We start from the raw sequence: 22,460 nt of genomic DNA, 5'->3' as shown, positions 1-22,460 counted from the left end.
CAAAAGAGGTGATTATCCCGCTGTATTCAGCGTTGGTGTGGCCTCACCTTGAGTACTGTGTGCAGTTCTGGGCCCCACAGTTTAAGAAGGATGTGAAGGTCCTTGAATGCATCCAGAGGAGGGCACAAAGCTGGTGAAAGGGCTGGAAGGAATGTCCTCTGAGGAGCGGCTAAGGACTTTGGACTTGTCTAGCTTGGAGAAAAGGAGGCTGCGGGGTAACCTCATTGCTCTCTACAGCTTCCTGAGGAGGGGACGCGAAGAGGGAGGTGCTGAGCTCTTCTCCCTGGTATCCAGTGACAGGACGTGTGGGAATGGTTCAAAGCTGCGCAGGGGAGGTACAGACTGGACATTAGGAAGCATTTTTTTACCAAGAGGGTGGTCAAACACTGGAACAGGCTTCCTAGAGAGGTGTCAATGCCCCAAGCCTGTCAGTGTTTCAGAGGCATTTGGACAATGCCCTTAATAACTTGCTTTAACTTTTGGTCAGCCCTGAAGTGGTCAGGCAGTTGGACTGGATGATCACTGTAGGTCCCTTCCAACTGAAATAGTTCATTCTATTCTATTCTATTTCCTTTTTGAAAACTCTCCCTTCTTTCTCCTCTTTTTTTTTTCACCAAACTCACTATTGTGTTTGAGACCAGGTTCAGATAATGAATTAACACAATTTTATGACAGTGTTAGTTCAGTTTATGCTGCTCACAAACCGTCATCACTGAATGTTGATTGTTTTGTGAAATGAGTAGCCACCATGTTTTAACTGCCTGTGAAAAAATAGACTGGAATTACATGGCTAGCAGTACAATTATATAGAAATGGCATACTGTTACAGAATACAGCCGGTGCTCATGTTTTGTTGGATTATATTTGCAAGTTACTGACAAAAATAAATTTCTACACCTGTAGAAATTGGAAAGGGAGCGTAGGATAGACTATTTCTCCTGCACAAATGACAGGATTGTCAGGAGACTTGTAACTGCAGAATGTTCTTTATTGGTGAATGTAAGGGAGAGACTTTACACAGGCAAAACTTCCTTTTGCTCTGAACTTATCTGGCTGTTAGAAAATAATTCTGTATCTTATAAACTGAACGTACTTAATTAGGCAGATAATGAGGATAGAGTGTTGTAGCCATTCTGAAATCTCTTTTTAGTACATGGCTGTAATCTAAAGCTAATTCGTTTTCAAAGCTCATTCTGGGAGACAGCCATTACCCCAAAAATTTAATGAGGTTTGATGTTCCTTTTAACTCACATGAATGCTAATCTAAATCATCCAAGTGGCAAAGTCTGACAAAATAAGCGTGTTATATTTCTGTGTAAGCAACAACATAGTGTTAGTAGTCACTATCTTCCTCAATAAGCAAAATCCTCACTGAACTTCAGAGGTCAAATTGCAGCTGATGTAAACTTGCATAGCTCTGAGTACTTTAAATGTGCTATACAGCTGGAAGTGCAAGGAGGACAGACAGAATAGCTAATGAACTCACCTACTCTGAGGTTACTCTGCTTTCCTCCCTGCTCCTGTTGCTGCAGAGCTGATGGTATTTTACAGATGTTAACAACAGAGAGAGCCCCAGTAACACAAGGTCACTGGTGTTTCTACTGCCCCGTGACCTAGACTAGTTCTAAAAAGGGTTAGATATTCCAGGGGTTTTAAAGTGCTGGCAAAAGGAGTGTTCATCACCTCATGTTAAGCACCTGGTTTAAGCCAGCTGAATTAGGTCAGGCTCCCTCGCATCCTAGGAAGATTTCTTCCAGCAGGTTGTATGTAACATTTTCTTTCATACACAACCAGTCGTCCAGCCTTAGTACCTCAAACCAGAGAAGTGTGTTGAAATTTCAGAAAGTCCTCAGTGGAGGGACAGCTACTGAAGGCATGGCTGTGGCTGTGGGGCTAAGGATGAAAAACGTCACAGAAAAACTGGGTCTCCTTAGCTTCCAGCACCATTTATACAGAACAGTGCTTCCATTTAAATAGAACCCAGATAGGTTAAGGACTTTCAGTAGTCTGTGATTTAGGAGAGACATGCTTTCAGCGCTGGCAGCATGGAACAATCCATTTCATAAAGTCGATAAGGATCTGTGAGCTGCATGGTTGATCACAGCGGGTTTGTGGCACTGTAAATAGCCAGCACTGAGCCAGTCAGATATGTTTTTGATGGCAGGTTTTTAGTCTGTTTTTTATAACCGTGGTGGAAGAGTTATTGGCTAAACAACTTTTGTGATCCACTGAAGAAATCAAATTCTAGCATATTACTTGCATATTTTGTCTTTATCATGTAGTCTTTTTTTCACTGCTATTTCCCCAAGGTGACATTTACTGTTCTAAAAACTTGGGAAGAGCTCCATGGTAGCAGAAGAATGAAGGGCTTGTTCCTCAGGAAAAGCTTTGTAATTGATTATTTATAATGATGCTTCTTTATTATAAACAGATGCCATTTGATACTTATTTTTATTGATATGTGCAGCAGAACGAAGAGGGGAGATATATTAATTCTGTTTCTTTTGCAGTGCACGGTTACTTGTGGTGGTGGAATAAGGACTCGTAATGTCACTTGTGCCAAAAATAATGATGAGCCATGTGATACTTCCAAGAGACCAAACTCTAAGGCCCTGTGTGGTCTCCAGCAATGTCCTTCTGCTGGAATATTTCTGATACCCCCACTGGCACCCAGAAGAGGAAAGATTATAATCAGAAAAACAAGTACTAATCCCAAACGGAGTCCTCCTCGCAGAATACCCATACCAAGCCCAAGGTCCCATACAACAACAAAAATACCCAAGCCTGAAAGTGTAACTCCTTGTTTGCCTACATCTTCTGGTTTGGGTAATGTCTCAGAAAAAGAAGGAACAGCCAACAAAACATTACAAAATAATTTTGCTGGACCAAGTGATGTTTACAATTATCCGGTTGTTTCTACTGAAAATAGTTCACACCAAAATACTACTTCATGGCCTTTTCATAATAGCTTAAGTACTGAAATTATAAGGCATGCTGAAAATATTTCTGAAAGGGAGCCAGTTTCTATTGTAGAAAGTGAGGTGCAAAGAAGTGAGGACACTCCTGTCTCCTCTTTTACCAGTAGTCCAGAAATAACTTCCAGCTATGATTACTTAACCGAAGAATCTGATTACATTGATGGGTCAGTTGGAGGCAATGAGAAACCAACTGATCTCCTTTACAGCACAAAACTCAATCCTGAAATCACAACCAAGAGCACAAGCCTAGATACCAGCTCTCCTGTCCTTCAAAACGAGAGCATGACTTCTCAGCGCACCCCTGCATCTCATCACCGAGAACCTTCTACACTCCTTCCTGTTAGCAGAGCAACACAAGGACTGGCATTTCCAACAAGTGCAAACCGTATCAGCCTGCAAGTTGATGTGCCTGTTGTAGAAGTAACTACCCAAGAAGCGTCTATTACAGTAATGCCCACAGTGTTTGGTCGTGTACCGAGAGACCAGACTGACAACAGAAGAGAAATGAAGCTACTTGACACCATAACCTCCAGCACACAATCGGCAGCTCTCAAGCATGTTCTCAGAAACCAAAGTGCAATATCTGAGGGGGTTTTGACGAATGTCACACCAAACAGCCACCTAATAACATCCAACAATTTGCCTGGTGATGCCTACTGGATAGTAGGCAACTGGAGTGAGGTAAGTTATTTTTAACTCATAAGAAGTGGAGAGTGTGAACAGCTGTCTGAACCACTGCTAAGGGAATAAAACTTCTTAGTTTGTCGCCAGTATCTGAAATGAGTATCGTACATTCAGATTAAATACTTGTCGCACAAATAAATTGGTAACTTGGAATATCTAATGTCAGATTGCTTACATAGAATGTGTCTGTATTTACGGATTCTGCAAAACTATGCATAGCTCTTCCAGGGTCATGACATTCAGGTTTTACTGTAACCAGAAAGACCTCAAGAGTTTTGTTTTAGGACACAGCAAAAAATTAAGCTATTAGGTGAATCCTGGAGACACCAAATGAATATGCTTGTGTTTCCAAATAAGTACATAACGCAAGTTAGATGTAGATGTGCTATTATGTTCTAATCTTCACTTACATATCATTTCTCTCTAAATTATGTGTGTTTTCTAACTTAGTATGTGACCAGGATCATGTAGGTAAGCTAGCCTTATTACTCTATAAAGTACATCAATAAAATGGATACTTAAACATATTTTTAGTTGGCTATTAATGTAACAGGTTTTTGTGGTGCATTTCTGTCTCATCCCACTATCACCGTTTGTATCCACCATTAAGCAAATACCTCAGAACTCAGAGCAGCATTCTGCCTGGTAAAACCAGTTTGAATCTACAAAGCAAAGATAAGAATATCAGTCCAAAGTTGAACTGGTATATCCGGGGTTGATAATTTGTCCAGCATATGTCCATGGGGAGACACTGTAACATGGAGTTCTGCACCTTTTTTTGAAGTTTAGGTGATCGTGTATTGGAACTGGGTTGTAGCAGTGGTAAAGTAAAAGCATTTTGTCTGGTTGGCATAAAAGTTAGAATCGTCAGGCCAGTAGTTGTGGTTGTACAGTATCTTTGGATACAGCAGCTGATAATTAACAGTGTTATATATATCTTGTTTGAATGTAGAAATGAACAGTTATCTGCATTAATTTGGCGTAATGTGCCAAAATGAACTTTTTAATTTCTAACAGTAAAGAAATGCAGTCAAAACAGGTATTAACACCCTGTAATACTCACTTTTGAAAGCTCTGTCTTTCTGTTTGGGTAAATAAAACAAGTACAGGGAGTTTGAAAACTCTTTTGAGGTGTAAAGCATCTGGAAGATACTTGGTCTGAAAGGTGATGACTTGTCCCAGTTTCCCCTGATCCCTGTCATTACTGAATTGTTATAATACTTGGGTAACTTCTTCTGTGCAGGAGCAATATAGGTTGCAGAGTTTTCTGTGGCTTCAGAAAAGTGCTTGCTATTTTTTGTATATTGCTATTGACTGTCCTTTACCAATACCCAGCACCAGACTTTTTGACAGTTAGGTTTCTGTGCTGTTACATTGCTGTGTCCTGAGATAGTAATTGCTGTGGGGTCAAGGCTGGTGGGGGGCAACCACCTAATTCTAGGAACTATAACAAAAGAATATAGAATAAGCTTCTATTTAATATCCTTCCCACTGTAAAATTCTACTTTTATGTAAACAGAGTTCTTTTTATGCTAATAGATTTTATATTCTTCAAATCATGATACCTAAAGTGAGAAGCTTTGGTATCTGAACCAGTTACCTCATTTTTCTGATGGCCTTTTTTAACCAAGCTAATCAGTACAGCCAAGGGTCCAGATCTGGAACCTTCCTTGCGCTAATCTGCCTCTGTGTCTCAGTATTGATGGAGAACGCTATCAAAGGTTTGTTTCTCTGTACCTGTCTGCTCTCGGGTCTGCCTGGAATGATGCAAATTAACGGAAATGCAGAAATGCAAGACTAAAAAGAACAGCAAGAGATGACTTAGTGTATCCCATGGCAGTGGAGGCACAGCTAGACCACCAAGATCTGTTCGGTGCCCTCTGTCTGGATGCTGCCAGTGAGGAAGACCCCTGCTCTGCCACCACATCAGCAGTTGTTCAAGACATTCACTCCTGATGGCCGTCTGAATTTTCATCTTGTGCTTTCCTATGGCTAGGTGAGAATGCCTTTAGCTTCCCATGTTCAAGTGGGACAAGTGAAGCATTTCCTTCTGCACATGCCCAAAGACCTGCGTTTAGATCTGCTTGGGTGAAAGAGCCTGACAGAGAAAGTCCAGACAAAGGTTGTGCTCCCAAGTCCAGCACATCACGAACAGAAGTCTATAATACAGAGATCTACAGTCTGTCCTAGTCATTCATTATCCGCATTAGAAATATTTTCCTTATACATAACCGACATTTTCTGACTGAAAATGAAGATTCTATTTTTTATATGCAGACCATGGAAGATAATTGTCTTTTTAGTAACTGGTTTTGGATCTGTTTTCTAAACAAAACAATCTGGTTCTTTCCATATTTTCTTTGTGTTTTCTAAATATCTGGTGATTTTGTTGTTATCCTATGGACTTGCTCAGTTTCATCATATATTTCTTCATCAGTGATGTTCATATCGCCCCAGCTGAGACCTGGCAAATAAAATGGAATAATTAGTATCATTTTATATATGACCCTCTTTGTGAATGTTGGGATGAGATTTGTCTTGTTTTGTAACCATCCCACTTCAATTTATTCAATTTGTGGTCTGTTGTAAACCCTGGATCCCTTAATACAGTATTTCTAGATCAGCAGATGCTCTCAGGTTTTTGGGGGGAGTGTATATATGTGTGTGCGTGTGTATGTGTGTGTATATATATATGTATGTGTATATACACATAAAAATGTATATATATGTATAAAAAGTTCTCCTTAAATGTAGGAGTTTGCATATGTTTTTGAATTTCAGGTTACTGTTTTCCTACAATTTTTCAACTTGGCGAGATGTTTTTCAATTCAGATTGTGTCCTCCAACAGTCCTGCCAACTCTCCTAACTTGGCGACATCTGCAAATGTTATAAGTGCATGCTGTCTTTCATCATTCAGTTAGTTAACGAAAATACTGAAGAGAGCTTGGCTTTGGTCAGAGCCCTGCAGGACCATATTTGAAATGTCTTTTCATTTTGACACTGAATCACCAAGGACCACTTTATTACAGTTTTTCAGTTAGTTGTGCACCAATCTTGTAGTGATTTCACCTAGACGATATTTCCATCATTTCCTAAAAGAATGCTCTATGAGATCATGTCAAAGTGCATCACATCAGCTGGCTCTCTATTTTCATTAAGCCAGGTACGCCTGTCAGACAAGGATCATAGAATCATAGAATGGTTTGTGTTGGAAGGGACCTTTAAAGGCCAGCTAGTCCAACCTCCCTGCAATGGGCAGGACATCTTCAACTAGATCAGGTTGCTCAGAGACCTGATATCAGATTGACTTGAATAATTTGTTCTAGATAGGTCCATGGGGGCTGTTTTATTGCTTTATCATCTTTGTCAGTATTTACCATTTTGATCTTGTTGGTTTAATAATTTGCTTTTGTATCTTCTTGTGAAGTAAAGTTAGGTGAAGTGTTCCATTAGTCCGCAGATCTGCCTTTTTCTTTTCCTAAAGATAACTTGAAAGATGTTCTTCTCTAATACTCTGGGACTTTCCCAGTCTATTTTAAAAAATAATTTTCAACAGTTCAAAGATTATTCAAGATTATTGAACAAATACTGAGGTAAGGTCAATGCATTTGGTTTCACAAATCAATTCAAGGATACTTAATGCATCTAACTTACTTTACTATTCTTTAGGTTTTTAGTAATCTTTTGCTATTCTCGTTCAAGCTGCTGTTTCTTGTTAAAATTAACTTTATGTGAAGCCTGGCACATTGAATTTTTTTTTTCAAGTTTGAAGAGAAAAGGTGGTGAAAAAGAGAATTTGTGGAATCTCCATCCTTGGAGATATTGGCTCTAAGTGGCCCTGCTTGAACAGGGGGGTTGGACAAGATGACATCCAGAGGTCCTTTCCAACCTCAACCATTCTGTGATTCTGTAAATAAGTCAGCCATTATCTTTCTCATAAAGTAGAAGTTTTGTATTTCCTCCCCACACCTTGATTCTAACATTCACAGAACCTTTTAATTAATTTTTAGTCTAAAATTTTCTGACTTTATTTTTGTTCTTTTTATTTACCTGTCCTTAGTAAAATTTTGTGCCAGTTTTTAGATGACATCTCTCCAAGGCATTGATATTTCAAGACCGTTGCATCTACCTAGTTGAATCTCTTGCTAAGCTCTCTTTCTTTCTCTTTTAGTGATTGCAAATATTCTGACATTTCTTCACTCCTTAGGGTGTATCTATACTAGTAAATAAATAGTGCCCAAGAATAGTGATAGTCACTGAGGTGGATTGGTGTGACATGTCCCATAACACTGTTGACACTTGCTTCCCAAGGGAGAGCACCAATTAGAGTAGGGCAAAACAGTGCCCAATGACACCGGTACCTCTGTAACTTTTAACTTCTTGCCTAGTGCTTTCCCAGGCCATTCTGGGCTGTCACTTTTCCCTTTCTAAGAGCTTTCTGGGTACCAAAGATACCCCATTACCACCAGATCTGCTCATTCTGCACCTCTATTATTGGTCGTGGAAAGTCACCTGCTCTTCCTCCCTCTGTAATAGACATCTACTGTGACAAGAGGAAGTCTTGGTTCCTGAATGACAAAAGGGAAAAGCAGTAAGTCTTTCTGAACTTCAGAGCAATCGATCTCCTTTATGTAACATGAAACAATGGTCAGGAAAGCTAAAGCTTTCTCCCAGTACTATTTGCAGCATCATGCCTTTCTCTCTTGGCTCTGTACCTGCACATGATGATTTTTGAAAGAATCCTGCTGTGTTTCACCTCCCTCAGACAAGAACGTAAAGCTTTGTAAGTATGATCTGCCCAGATCATCCCTCGAGCTATCTTTGGTCTTCTCATGAATGCCCATCAAATAGTCAGCAACCAAGACAAGGACAGTCCATCCTCTTGAACAGACACGTCTTGGGTAGATATGTGACTATGCAAAACTGAACAGTGGTACGCAGTCCCCTTTAACAGGATCTTTGTGGCCTCTTGGACAGATGTCCCAGGAATCTCAGAAGCTGGAGATGGCATGCTGCAGAGGCCTTGCAGATTCACACTCTTCATAATGTGCAATTTTTCAAAAATTCTTTGTTGTGACCGTTAACCATTTTGTCTTTCTCTGATTGAATCTGGTAACATCTCCATGCCTTCAATGTTTTTTTTTTTCCCCTGCCTGAGCTTCAGCTTAGCTTTCCTTATCTTTCCAAGGACACTTACTCAGCTTTCCCTGTTTAACTCTCCCACTTCTGTGTAGGGAGTTCAAACCACACAATAGCAGTTGCCTTCTTCATAATTTTGCTGACTTAATCCAAGATTATTTATGCTGTTTCTCATGCCAGCTACAGTGGATTTGACTCTATGCGTATGGTTCACTCTCCCTCCCTTTTTAAGGAAGAAAAAGGTAAATGGGTGTCTCCAGCCACTTTTCACCTCTTCCTACTTCAGAATGCAATGATAGTGACTTTTTTGGACTGACATGATCAATATTGTCTTACCTCAGACACTAAAACCCTCCCAAATGTTGGAAATGCTTTGCCACTCTCTGAATTCATCATTTCAAAAATCCTTTTCCTGCACAGTTTTCCCAAGAGTCTCACACAATTTATTTCAGATTTTCAGCATTGTGCATTCAGTTTGCTGAATATCTCATCAGCAGTATAAGGAATAGAGAGGGAACAGTGCTGAAGATTGGATGCAACGGCATTTTGCATTGGATCCCCAAAGATCACAGAAGGAAACAGTGGAACAGCTGGTACAGATTTAGAATGTCTCAGTAAGCAGGAGTTTGCCAAAGAAGAGCAGTGCATGGTATAAATCAGAATTGGTATTTTCTTAACAAAGCAACAAAAAGACCTCCTTGAGAACCTTAAGTAAGACTTAGGTGAATTTGAAATCTTCTTTTGAGTATCTCAGATAACCTAGGTCATCTAAAATGGCTCTAGATATTTATATTTAGGTTCCTGGATTGTTTCCAGGATGATTTACTAATGTTGAGTTTGCCGCGGGCTTTCCTCTCACCCTTGTACAGTGCTCTACCACCTGTGGAATGGGGGCTTTCTGGAGACACGTGGAGTGCAGCAGCAGGAACACATCTCACTGTCAGCACATGAAAAAGCCTGATCCTGCAAGAAAATGTTATCTCCGCCCATGCGCTAGCTGGAAAACAGGAAATTGGAGCAAGGTAACTTCATTCAGAGCTGTGTGTGAACAGTAAGCTTGCTAACTTCGAAGAGTAGGGAGTTCTAAATCCTTCATTTTTAAAATAATTATTTACTCAGTGAATGCATACATGATTCCCAGTTGACCATTCAGCACTAATTTACTAATTTCCTGACTAAGTTATTTATGGAAACACATCTGCTGTGAGTTCTGTTCTTCCTGTGTGGGGGTCATGCTCATTAACTCTTGCATCTAGAGGTAAAGCAGGGCTCCCCATCCATGTTCTGTCGAGATCCTAGGGCAAAGCTGTACATATTTGCATGTGGCATCTTTTCGATCTCTGCCTCCAGAGGTGTATCCTAATTTTAAGAAGCAAGTGGGAATCTGGGAGAGGGAGTTGGCATGTTCCTGTTCACCCTTACCACCATGTATTACCTCTTACGTGACATGGTCTGTTCCCCATTCAAGTAACCTCTAAGTTTTACATTGTAAAAACTAAGTAAAAATGTACTGGGGAGAATGCCTGCTATGGCTAGTGTCTTATTTGGTCCTAGTTATGTACACAGGCCTGGTCGAGAGGCAGGAGAGTGTCCAAGGTGGTAAGTGGAACCCAAGGAATTGTGTTTGAGTTCTTTTTTGATATTGTAAGATGTGTGATGAACGCCTGGAAGGACTTGGGTGACTTCTTGAAGCTTGTTACGTTTTGTCTTCACACTGTCTAAAATTGGGGCTTCAAACAGTTGGTTATTTTTCAAGACTCAGAAGAGAAAAACTACAAAATTCTATTTGAAATAATGTTGATTTAATAAAGAAAAAGATAGATGTCTCAAACTTTCTCAATACATATCACTTTTGTGGATAATGTTGTTGCCATTGGACTGGAGGGCAGATTCGTACAAAGAAAAGGTTATAATTACAAAACCTGTGTTATATTATTGAGCTCTTTGACATAGAATTGATTTGTACGTGACATACATGACTCTTTAGAAAGTCCACAAAAGGCCAAGGCATTACATAACCACATTTAAGCCTTTGAAACTCATTTTAATTGATACATAGACATTCTGCGGTCCCAGTTGCAGTAGGGCATATTGGACCTTCACTTTTTCTTCGTAAATGTTATTGGTCTTGCAACAAGTTATGTCACAGGAAGTAGCTAGAAATCAGGTTTAATGATAAAATATTATAGGAAACAAATGTTTTAAAGTGTCAGTCCCATTATGAGGCCAATTTGAGACAAAAGGCCTTTCCTAGCAGGTTTCTGTTGGGTTAGCCACCCTTATTTTCCAGCAATTGAACTATACAAATCTAATTACAATTTCATATATAAAAATAGCTATTTTTTGTTTGCTTTTGGAAGTGGCAATTTTTTTTCTCGTTACTTGTTTCAAACATTTTTATGTCACATCACAGCACAATGGCTATATTCCCCTGCTAGTGTAGTAAAGCCTTTTCTGTTCCTTTTATCTTATCTAATTGTTCCCCTCCCGGAAAAGAAAGGTGCTTCAGACTAGATCTTGCAGTCTAAGTTTAATACCAAATATAATTTGTATGTATTTTGGGGCTGTGTGTACTCAGTTTCTTGCGCAGTCACTTCTGTCCGTTGTTTCTATCCAGAGGAACAGAAGCTTCTGTGAACAAGAGCATGGACTCCCCTTCCATCCATCCTTCAGCTTCCTGAGGAATTACTATATTCAGTTTCCTTTGTTCAACTGAAGAATGCTTATTTATGCAAAGGAGAACAGTATCAGTTGTTATATTGCACCATGGCAGTAAAAATGAAAGCTGTTCTGAAGTTATTCAGTGGTGTCAGTAGAATTGGCTTTAATTCTGGATGAAGGCAAAATAATTAGATGTATATTTGTCCTTATTCTTGGGGTAACAAATTCAGTTCTTCCTCAGCAGCAGGAGGGGTCCTGGGCTTTGGTAGGTCGGGGCACAACCTGGTGCTGCTGTATGAGGCCTTGGAGCAGGCTCTGGGGAGAAATAGGAGACTGGAAGGGCTTGCTTGGCTCACCAGTAGAGCTCCAAGCTGAGAGGCGATTTCACAGGCAGTGAGTGAGGCTCAGGGTGTCTCTGTCTTCTCTCCCATTCTCTCATGCCTGGGCTGCTCTTGGGGCATGGGTCCTCCCGGTGCCACGGAGGAGCGAGGAAGATGAGGGTGGGAACTGCTGCTGTGGGACAAGTCCACCATCTCCCAGTGGTTTCAGCAGCAGCTCAAGTCTATGGGCTAAGACGAGGAGCAGTTTTGCCAGCCTGAGCAATCTGCTGCCATGGACACTGACCTGTCCCATGGCTGAATGAGAAGTCAGCTATGCAGCTGTGCCCTTCCTCCCTTCCTCCCTCAGAAACAACTAAACAACTGACAATTTCCCTGCATACAGGATTTGTTTATTGTATTTATTGCATTATGACTCTTTCACTATGACATGTTTGGAAATAGCTGGCAAGATTTCCTAGTTAAATATGCACTTGTATTATTAATGGATGTTCCAGTGAAGAAAGGGAAATATTTGTACAGTGTGTTCTGATTGAAATGATGAAAACCACGGTTTTTAAGCCTAACAACAGGTTGTTGTTACGGTAAACTGGAAATTCCCTCTGTGAGTCAGGATGCTCAAAGCTTGGGCTGTCCTCCTTCTCTGTGACTGGGGAAGGGACAACTGCTCAGCAGAGCATCGTTTGGAGATGTGCCCCTTTCTATTTTGTGTACAGTGCTCTGCTAACTGCAACGGCGGTTTCAAGATCCGGGATGTTCACTGCATTGATGTTCGTGAAAAGCGACTTCTAAGGCCTTTTCATTGCCAATTACTCGGAAATAAACCACAACTCACCGCTAGTTGTAATGTGGAGCCTTGCTTGCAGTGGCATGTGGAGCCCTGGAATGAGGTATTGTTCTTTAAAAGCAGCTTTGGGAATGAACAGTTAGCTGTCAATTAAGAGTGACTGTTAGATCCCATGTTGTTAGGTAAACTTTCACTCAAAGGAAGACACGCAGTGTCTTCAGTCCTGTGTATGACTCTGCAGTCCTTGTGTATGGTTACAGCAAAAATTATCGTAGACGTTCATAAGACTTCCCAGAATCATTCTTAGGATTGCATGTGATACAGAGCTAGAGCTGTAAATTACCATACCCTGAAAAAGAGAAGCAGATGGCCTGGAAGAAGATTTGTTTTAGCTGTCCTACTGGATCAGTAAATGTGATTCATTCAGATTGATCCCTTCTGCTGCCATTTTAATGTTGCTTTCTCATTGTGGTTAATTTAGAATTTCCCTTTACACTTTCGGTTTGGAATTTTATGGGGCCAGAGACTGAGGTCAGACATAAGATAAATCTGACTTTTGGGTCACTTTGTAATATAAATCCGTGCCAACAAACTCGCAGGCAGCCAGGCACATATTTATGTCAGTTAAAGCATGTGGTCTGATTATGTTTTAGTGTTTACTGAAAGCAGCTTTGGAGAAAGCGCCACAATGTTTGCAGCACTGTGGACCTGATGCTTTTGGATTTCAAGGGAGGTGGTCACATTGCTTCCTTACGGGCCACAGGCAAATCACACCTGCAATAAGGAGGAGACCAGGATGTGACTTTCCATTCAGAGCAGTCGGCAAGGGTTGAAAAAATAAGAGTAGCCAAGTGATTGCACCCATTTGCCACTTAAAATATATTATAAAAACGTTTGTCCAACCCTGGCAGTTGTCCTCATGCTAAGGATACTGGATAGAATTGGATTGAAAAGGTTCATTTATCAGATGTCAACTCTGGTCCTATGTCTGTAGGGATGCAATTCCTTGTAAGACAGGGACAATGCATTATTCAAAGTATATCTGGCACCTTATTTCATGTCAGAGTACAAAATCTTTTGTGTATTTCAAGCAGGCTCTACTGCAGACCTAGTGAACAATAGTAAAAAATCAGTTGGTAAGTAATACTAGAATGTGGACAGAAGAACGTTAAAAAATAACCTGGGTTGCTGTTTTTGTATGATGCTTTTATTGCCAAATAGTTAATTTATTGTATGGATTGGGTGAATTTCAATGTCTCCCACTGCCTCATAAAAATGCGATGTTGCATCTCATGAACCTGTACTATTTCCAGAAAATATTACAGATTAATCCTGCAGACATGTAACTTCCAATCTCATTCTTGTTAGAGAAGTTACTGTTGCTGGTAGTGCTGCATGAGCAGTTCTGTGTGGCCTGTTCTGTATTGCCATTTCCATGCTGTCCTATCTTCCTTGCATTAATATGTGTCAGGAGCAGCTTTCCCCCGAGTATTTTGGACCAATAATGGCTTCTTCCCTGTCTCTTTCCAAGCATATGACGAAATAAGTATCTCAGTGCAGAGCTTTTCTTCTGGACTGTAAGACTTGATATGCAGGCTAACCTGTGTATCTTTCTAAATCACATGGGTCAGTGAGATGCTTCTTGTTACCTGTGGCTCCACATTTCTAAATGCAGAACATTTCCTACTGTCTTTATGGTCTGTTTCTGGGTTCTCATCTATTCCCACCTCTCTCCTCATGGGTTTGTGCACCTCTTTTGTTAGTGTTCGAGAACATGTGGTGGTGGCCAGCAAAAGCGACGTATCTACTGCCCAAAAGAAGACTACTGTGACTGGACAAAAAGGCCTAATGCCATTGCATCATGTAACAGGCAACCTTGTACGCAGTGGATTAACCAGGCATGGGGCCCGGTAAGATTCCGATCTTGTTTGTTTTATTTGTTGTCCTGAGTTGGCCGTATTTGGTGATATTATTCATTTGCCTGTGAACCTCAGTGTTATGGCAAATATGGTTTCTTATGCACAGCTGGAGCTATAAAGGAAGATCTTTTGAAAATACTACTAAACATTTCAGAACCAGCCCATCTCAATTCCTTCAGGTGATAGACATTGTAGCTTTTACTTTTTGTTGCTGCATTAGACATGGTTGGATGGAGGGCTGAGGGTTTTTCCCTTTTCTAATAAAAAAGGACTTACCATTGACATTCTTCCATTACTGATTTGAAATTTTCCACTGGAAGAGGCTACTGGGTAGTAAATTCAACCATGTTCAGTTAGATATAGAATAAGGTAACATTTCAAGAGGATGACAGGACAAGAGCATCTGTAGAGAGGGAGGGAAGAGCTTGAATTGCTAATAAAAGTCCCTGATACAAGCCAGCTGAATCCTTCCAAGTACAACCAGGCTGTTTGATCTGTCTGTGCTTCCAGAGCCTCTCCAGTCATTGTAATGTTTTACCACTCAAGACTGTTTTTTCGGGGGTTGGCAGGTGACCCTTAAAGCAATTTTGTGGAATATTGGACTTGTCCACACAAGCAGAAATTCTGACCAAAGCCCTGTACTTTGGCTTCTGGAACTCTAAATGACAAATATGGGGTGTATCTTTGGGGAACCTTCCAGTATCTACAATACATATTTAGTTATAAAGAAACTGGTATAGCTAATAAACGTTTCCCTCCAGTTTCCTTAGTAAACCTATTCGTACATTACAAATAGTCCTCACAACAGAAGAGAACATTGAAAGAACACCAAAAGCCAGGAGCCACAAATAAGGAAATAATGGAAAGCCATTTAACACAGAAAATTTTATGAGTCGTTTTTGACACAAAGCTGTTAGATGGGATATGAGTATAATGTAACGTAGAGTTAGTGTAACTCTAACACTTAAATATGGAAGTGAAAATGTTGGGACATGCATAAAATAAGCAACTGAATATCAAAATGTGTAGCGGCTATTTTACTGATTTGTTAATCCCATTTATTTTACTTTATAAAAAAACTACTTTAAACATTAATCTAAAGTTGCCACAGGAGTACCTAGGATCTTTTAAGGTACTTCACACTAATAATACTGTGTTTTATGCACAGAGGTATACATTAGAGAGAGGATAATTTACAGAAAAATTAAAGAGCTACCAGTCCTGTCTTCATCTCTTGCGCTTCATTAGCTGGCATTCTCTGTCTGTTGAAGTATTTCTCTTGCTGGCCACTATTTATCTGAAAAGAAAAATAATTTAAAATTAACTGGAATTCTCAGATGCTCTGGGATGTCAGAAGAATTAAGTTCATTTACAGAATAGTACAGGAACATGTTTTGAAAATGTTCTTTTTTTATGGCTGTGTGCAGCCAGAACAAGCAGCTGGCAGTTTTGTGGTCGTAAAGAAAGGGTAACCACAGTGTAAATGTCACCAAAGAAAAAACATCTCACTGAGCTTTTTTGAAATCTTCAGCTCAGTCATGTCTAGACCTAACATTGCAATTGATTATTCATGTTTACTTTAGATGGTGAGAAAACACAGGAAACAAAAAATGTCAGTGTGCAGTACTAATTTGGATTACTATTCTCTTACTTTGTAGGACTGGCATTTCAGATCCTTCTCCTCCTCTGTAGAAAACAGTCCCCTTGTCCTGGTTACACATTCCAAGATGCTGTATTTGTACTATTTACCCCTCTATCGTATCCTGCCAAATGCACCATGGAGGTGCCACGATGCACCATGGAGGTGTCTGGATGGAGAATGCAGTACACAAAGTATTTTAGTGTAATTCATTCTGGATCATACGGCATTTTTAGCTTTCCGTCACATTACAGCTCAAATATTTCACAATTTCCATTAAAAGACTTTTATGTATGTTAAAATTGCTCTCTTTCAGTGCACCGTTTCTTGTGGAGGAGGCATTCAGGAAAGAACTGTGAAGTGCATGAACATAGAAACTAATGAAACTGAAGATGACAGTATGTGTGTGGGTAAACCCAAGCCCACAGAGTATCAGAAATGCAATCTGCAAGAGTGCAGGAAAAGTACAGGTATGATAATACACCTGCATCAGACAAACAGCTCTCCATTTGTTCTGAGATTCTGCAAAAGCTGGGAGCTAACCCAATTGATCAGCGTACTGTCGATACTACAGGCTCAGTAATTATAGGTCAGCCTAACCTGCTACTGCTCAGCTGCACTGTTGGCAGAATCACATTGTCATGTTCTCCAGCCTTACTGGCCTTGTGTTGCCATGATGGGGAATGCAGTTCTCTGAGCACGCATCCCTAATTTATGATGCCACAACTATTGTATTGACCTGTTTTAGGTAACTCAGGCTGCTTTGAGGGCTGTGGAAGGACATGCTGTGAGTCCAAACAGATGCCATTTCTTAAGACAGATAGCCCTATGGGAACTGCAAATTCTGGACAGGGAGTGCAAGCAAGCAAAGTGAGACATTCACTGTAAGAAAAATCTGACTGGCAGTGAACCCAGATATAGTCTTGGCACTATGAATTCAGTGTCCCACAGGGTGAGACTGCCTCCAAAATGAAGAGGTGGAGAGAAGTCCTCTTGTGACTCAGGGTGTCCTGTACCTCTCTCCTTCAAGGGCCCAGGAACCCAGTTGTGTGGATGGTAGTAGCCCAGAAAAGAAGTGGCAGGGGAGGGAGGAAGCTTACAGAAGGGCATCTTTATTTGTAGTCTGTGTACTGAGTATTCAGCAGGTACCCTTGGGTAAGAACAGCAACAGCTCAGTGTCCTTCTGGAAGCCTTCAAAGGCCTTTTGGAGGAGCATTCTTCCCTGTTAGCAAGTCAGCAGTAAGGATCCAATCTGGCAATGAGACAAGAGTTTACTCGTGGGGGTAGTGCAGATCTGGCATACACTTGAGAGTGACGCATCACTCGTCCTGCTCTTCAAAGATCTTTAGCACATGTTCTGCCCGAGGGTTGAATTGGTCTGCTTATCTCCTGTCCCTCTAACGTTCAGAAAGACAGACTCAGATAAATACTACCTATAAAGATTAGTAATAGTTATTTCTGTGAATAAAAGCTCAAGAGATCAGTAAAACATGAGAAGAGCACTACTGGGTAGACCAGTGGTCCATGCAGCCCGGTATTGTGTCTCCAGCATTAGAAGATGCCACTTAGGGAGAATACAGGAGTTTAGTCCTTTCCTATGATTCATTTCCATGGTATTCCTCCAGCATTCCCAACTGACATATTAAGACTATTAAAGCCACCCCTTTTAGTACCTTTTAGTTTAAATTTATGTAACTTTTTCCATGAATATGTTGCATCCCTTTTTGACCCTGCGATGCTGTCTGCTTCCACCCGCTTCTGTGGCAGCAAGTTCCAAAGGTTCACAGCCTGCTGTGAAAAGAAGTGCTTTTATCTGTTTTAAATTACCTTTATACTAGCTTCATTGAGTTTCCCTAGTTCTAGTGTTGAGGGATTTGCTGAACAACAGCCTTGCATTCAGCTAATCCACCACCTTCCTGCTTTTGCAAACCTTGGCTCTCCCCCTAGCCATCTCTTCTCACAGCTGAGGACCCCCATTTTGTAATATCTAACTAAATCTGACACATCTCAGTTTATGAAAGCTACCACAGACCTGTCAGCACCATAATACATACAATACCAGTCCCTGGCTTATTTTGGTGCTGCAGAAATTGAAGCGTAGTCAAGCTGAGCATGTAGTTGCACACGCCTGGTCTATGCTCTTCTGCCTGCCCTGCATGGTTCTGCAGCACACTGCCAGCCCATTGCTCTTGTCTTAAATGCACTATTACAAGAATGCAAAAGCACCAGACTCACAAATCATTGTTGCTAGACTTTCTCTGGCAGTTCTTAAAAGCAGAAACATTAAAGTGAAAAACAGATCAGTTCTGTCTGCTGCAGAAATAAAGCCTCACTGAACAGTAATAAAAGAGTGCTGTATTTTCCAAGACAGAAGGTCATGTGAAGGTTAATAGGACCTGTTCACTTAAAAGTCCTAAAATTTCAGGGGCATCAAGCTGACCCTAATACAAAAGAGGAGAAAGCCATCATAAATAAGAGCCTTAACAGGCAGGACTGTCTGCCATAAAGCAGTTTAAAATTCTAGAAATACAGGTAATTTGTCAGCAAAATATAGCTAATTCTTCTCATCTTCTCCACCATAGGGCCACCCTGCAGCAAAGACCAACTGTCCGTTCACTTCTGCCAGAGGCTGAAAGGCATTGGCAAGTGCTTGCTGCCATCAATACAGACTCAGTGCTGCTTCACGTGTAGCCAGCCCCGAATTCGTAACAAAGCAAGATACTGGGATCAGCGAGGCCTCAGACAACAAAATTATACTAAATCTAGAAGAAGATCACCTCAAAACCAAGAAAACAACAACCAAGCTGCTCAGCACTAGTTGTTTTTTATCTAGTTGCTTTGAGTAGGGCTTCTGTTCACCGGTTTTACGTTCCTTCTTTTTTTTCTGAATCATCCAACATAAATGGAAATCTGTGATCAAAACTGGCAAAACACATCCCTTAGGGTTATCAGTCCTAATTTACTGCTTCAAATTTTTCTCAGTAATAGTCAAAAATTTGTAACATAATTTGCAATATACCAGCAGCTAGTACTTCTTAGGCATGCATAGAGGCTAGAAACAAGCTTGCAAGGATTTTTTTATTTTTTTAAGTGAATGTTTTACTTGTTCTTTCTTCCACCTCTTTTCTGAAACCCACTTGAAACAGCAGCACCACTTACTCGAGTGCTGAGTGAAGGCGGCCCATGGGGCAACAGACACAGACCTGCACTGTGGGCCAGATCCCTCTATGCTCACGCACTTTTCTGTTTTTAGGAATCAAGGTGAAGTGGCAGTGTTTCTCTAAGTTGTTTGTTCACTTCATAAATTTAAAAACAGAGTTTTGTAATAACTGATTGTGATGTGCAGGCCAAATAGAAACATTGGGTTTTTCAAAAGAAAAAAATGTTCATTTAGTACTTGACTGAACCTCTAAAGGATACCTCAGTAATAGCCTGTCCTGGCCAGTTTTCTTCTGCTGCAAATGTCTTGCTGTATCCTGAAAACCCCACCAAATATGGGATGTTAAGTTCCCAAATATGTTTTAAGCAACATTTCTTGGTACCATGAAGCAAAGCTGTTTGCATCTACCACCTTAATAGATAGATTGTAATTCACACCAATATTCAGTGATAGAGCTATCATTTAGTCCAGTATCTCCTACGAGAGTGTAAGCCCACATCCACAAGAGTACTGTATCACCTCACTCACAGCAAACTTTTCCCCCAGTGCAAATCCTTGATCATAGTGAGGGTGAGGGCGCCTGGGACAGAGTATCTGCGTAGCTCTGGGCCTCAGGCATTAGGAGAGCACTAGCCAAATAGCATATCTGTTTTGCTATTGAGGAAAATAGCAGAACAAACTTTAGGGAGACCAGACTGGACCCTTTGAAGCAAAGCTGGGCATTTTCAAAAGAGCTGGACAAAGTCTGACATTTAGATTCCTTTGAAATTCAGTAGGATTTGGACACCTTGGTTCTTCATGCTCTTTTGAAAAATCTCAGATTTAATCCCTAGTTACCTGATAATTTGAGATTGTAATACAGGGAAATGTCACATTTTATGCAGTGTAGAGTGAGACACATAGCCATGAATCCAAGTGTCACTATGGTTACAAAGCTATGACTAGCAACAGCCCTATTTCTAGACAGACCTTTTTGAAAGTTAACAGAAATATTTGGGCCTGGCTGTAAGGTATTAACCTAATGGTGGCCACAAGTCTAATTGTCCTTTTTCATAAGCTTGTGACCTTTGGTTAAGGGCTCACTTCTTCACTTGAAGTCTCTGGGTGTTCAGAATATGCAGCATAGTAAGGTTAGATTTATTAACCTCTGTGATGGCAATATAACCCCAGTTATAGGTGCTGATAAAACTTAAAATCCACTGTTAAAAATATGGTGCTAGTATAACAGATGTGGGGGATAACTTACAATGGTGCATGTGCGTGCATGTGTGTACATAGCATACATGCATATACTCTTTAAATAATACATGTCTGTGGTGTTGCTGGCCAATGCCAGACAGAATGCTTTTTAAGTTTCACACTGTGCTTATGTCCTTCTGAGGTCCTACTGACCCTTTGAGCAATAGAAATCCGGGCAGTTCTTATTCCACTGGGCACAGAAATACTGAAACATATGAAGGAATGGAGGTTTCCCATCTGATTCAGGAAGCATTTGGGCAGGGCTTGGCCTCAGGCTGCGTTGTATAGAGCAGAGCCTGTACTGCTACATCCAAGGCAGTTCTCTGATGGCCAAACAACCTAGACTGGTGGACAGTGCAGATGCTTCTGTTGTTCCCAGAAGCATCTTCTAGGATTTGGCAAGGACAAAGTGAGATTCACTTAAGACTTTTCTGTGCTCAGAGGTACCTGCAACGTTTTATCCACAGAGGTCAGCAGAAGTGGGCCATCAGGTATGTAGGCTAATAAGAAAGGAGCTGACTGAGTGGTTTTAGTGCAGGTGGGAGGAAAAGTGCCTGGGGGGCTTGCCCCTTCCAGTGCTCTTTATGGCTAGTGTGGAGTAAAACCATTTCTGGCTTCATTGTTTTCTTCAGGGAGCTGTAATTTCATTTGAAATGGTTAACAATGAATAAACTACATTATGGACATTAATAAATATAATCTTTCTACCCAGGGAAGCACAGTCATCGCTGTTGCTCAGCTTAAAACTTTAGGGAAAAGACTGTGACAACAACATGAACTGTTTCAATAGAGCAGTGCCACTGCTGTATTTTACATAGGTTCTTACATAGCACTCATCAGCCTAGTATCTCCTCTATGCTCTATATGTGCAGTCACCTCTCCTATCCACTTAGCAAGATTCCTTTCTTATGACATAACTCTTTTTAAGTAAAGGTGGATTTATGATCCTAACCCAGATGGTCACTATTCTCAAAACTGAATAGAATATTAAGTGCAGAGGTGTAATATCATTATATTATCATATTAGCTTGAGACACATCAGCTTCAACAGGTTGCTCAGGAAAAAAATGTGTATTGGGCACATTCACTGCTTGTTCTAACATTTCAAGGTTTAAAGAGCAAATTATGATGACATATTTGTTTCAAGCTTCAATAAATGCCATTGCTTTCATCTGATGTCTCTGGTATTTTATGTTTCCAGTGCAAGAAGATTCATAGATGGGATTGCAAGGAAAAAAAACTTTAGAAAGTATCTTTTCCAGGCGAATCCTCATCATTGAGGTATTTTGATGCTTGATATTCCAACATAAAAGAGACCATTAAAAAGGGTGAGGGAAAAAGTAGTGGAATGAAGCATGGTGCTAAGTAAAAATTTCCTATGAAATAGATGGCATCTTACCACTTCTGGTCCCAGCAGATGTGCCTTATCTCCTTGGCAGCAGATGTGTGCCTGTCTATTGTGTCTGTTGTGGGATATATTTGTTTCCCTGAACAGTTGTATACAATATGATCATGCCCACCTCCCATGCCATCCCCTGGAGTGTTTTCAGTGCTCAAGTTTTGCAAGTACTGCTGATGACATTCGTTGACATGCAGCCCAGGAGCACAGGCATTGCAGTTAGGCATATGTGCTTGGGTAGAGAGCACCATCACCATTGCACTCCATTACCAAACTCCACCCATGGATCCATCCATGGGTTCAGCCTCATAACACCCTATGGAAGTTGCTTCTTCTTGCTTTACAAAGTGTGGATCTCCATCCTGCACAGGTGCTCTAAGGGAGAGGAATGAACTGAATTGAAATATGAGTTGAGGCTCCCTCCACTTTGCAAAGGCTCGTTAGGCTTTCACTGGATGACCTGCTGCACAACACACAGCCTGACGAGTTTCTGCTGTCTGCTGCATTGTGTGACAT

The 22,460-nt window shown here is 40.7% G+C and overlaps 1 protein-coding gene across 1 annotated transcript in view; it reads left to right on the top strand.

Moving 5' to 3' along the window:
- Positions 1 to 18,964, top strand: part of LOC104075060 (A disintegrin and metalloproteinase with thrombospondin motifs 12-like) — a gene marked incomplete at its 5' end in the record, with an annotated part of 41,364 nt that extends 22,400 nt beyond the window's left edge. The window contains 7 exons of the mRNA XM_009575424.1: positions 2,511 to 2,755; positions 3,083 to 3,659; positions 9,672 to 9,824; positions 12,518 to 12,691; positions 14,352 to 14,498; positions 16,463 to 16,616; positions 18,729 to 18,964. Of these exons, the coding sequence (XP_009573719.1) occupies positions 2,511 to 2,755; positions 3,083 to 3,659; positions 9,672 to 9,824; positions 12,518 to 12,691; positions 14,352 to 14,498; positions 16,463 to 16,616; positions 18,729 to 18,964 (1,686 nt within the window). The remainder of the gene's footprint in view (positions 1 to 2,510; positions 2,756 to 3,082; positions 3,660 to 9,671; positions 9,825 to 12,517; positions 12,692 to 14,351; positions 14,499 to 16,462; positions 16,617 to 18,728) is intronic.
- Positions 18,965 to 22,460: the final 3,496 nt, after the last annotated feature.

This window comes from Fulmarus glacialis, unplaced genomic scaffold, assembly GCF_000690835.1.
Source record: "Fulmarus glacialis isolate BGI_N327 unplaced genomic scaffold, ASM69083v1 scaffold40593, whole genome shotgun sequence".
Classification (NCBI taxonomy): domain Eukaryota; kingdom Metazoa; phylum Chordata; class Aves; order Procellariiformes; family Procellariidae; genus Fulmarus; species Fulmarus glacialis.
The sequence above is the reverse complement of the archived record's forward strand: the minus strand, read 5'-3'. Positions and strand labels throughout refer to the sequence as shown.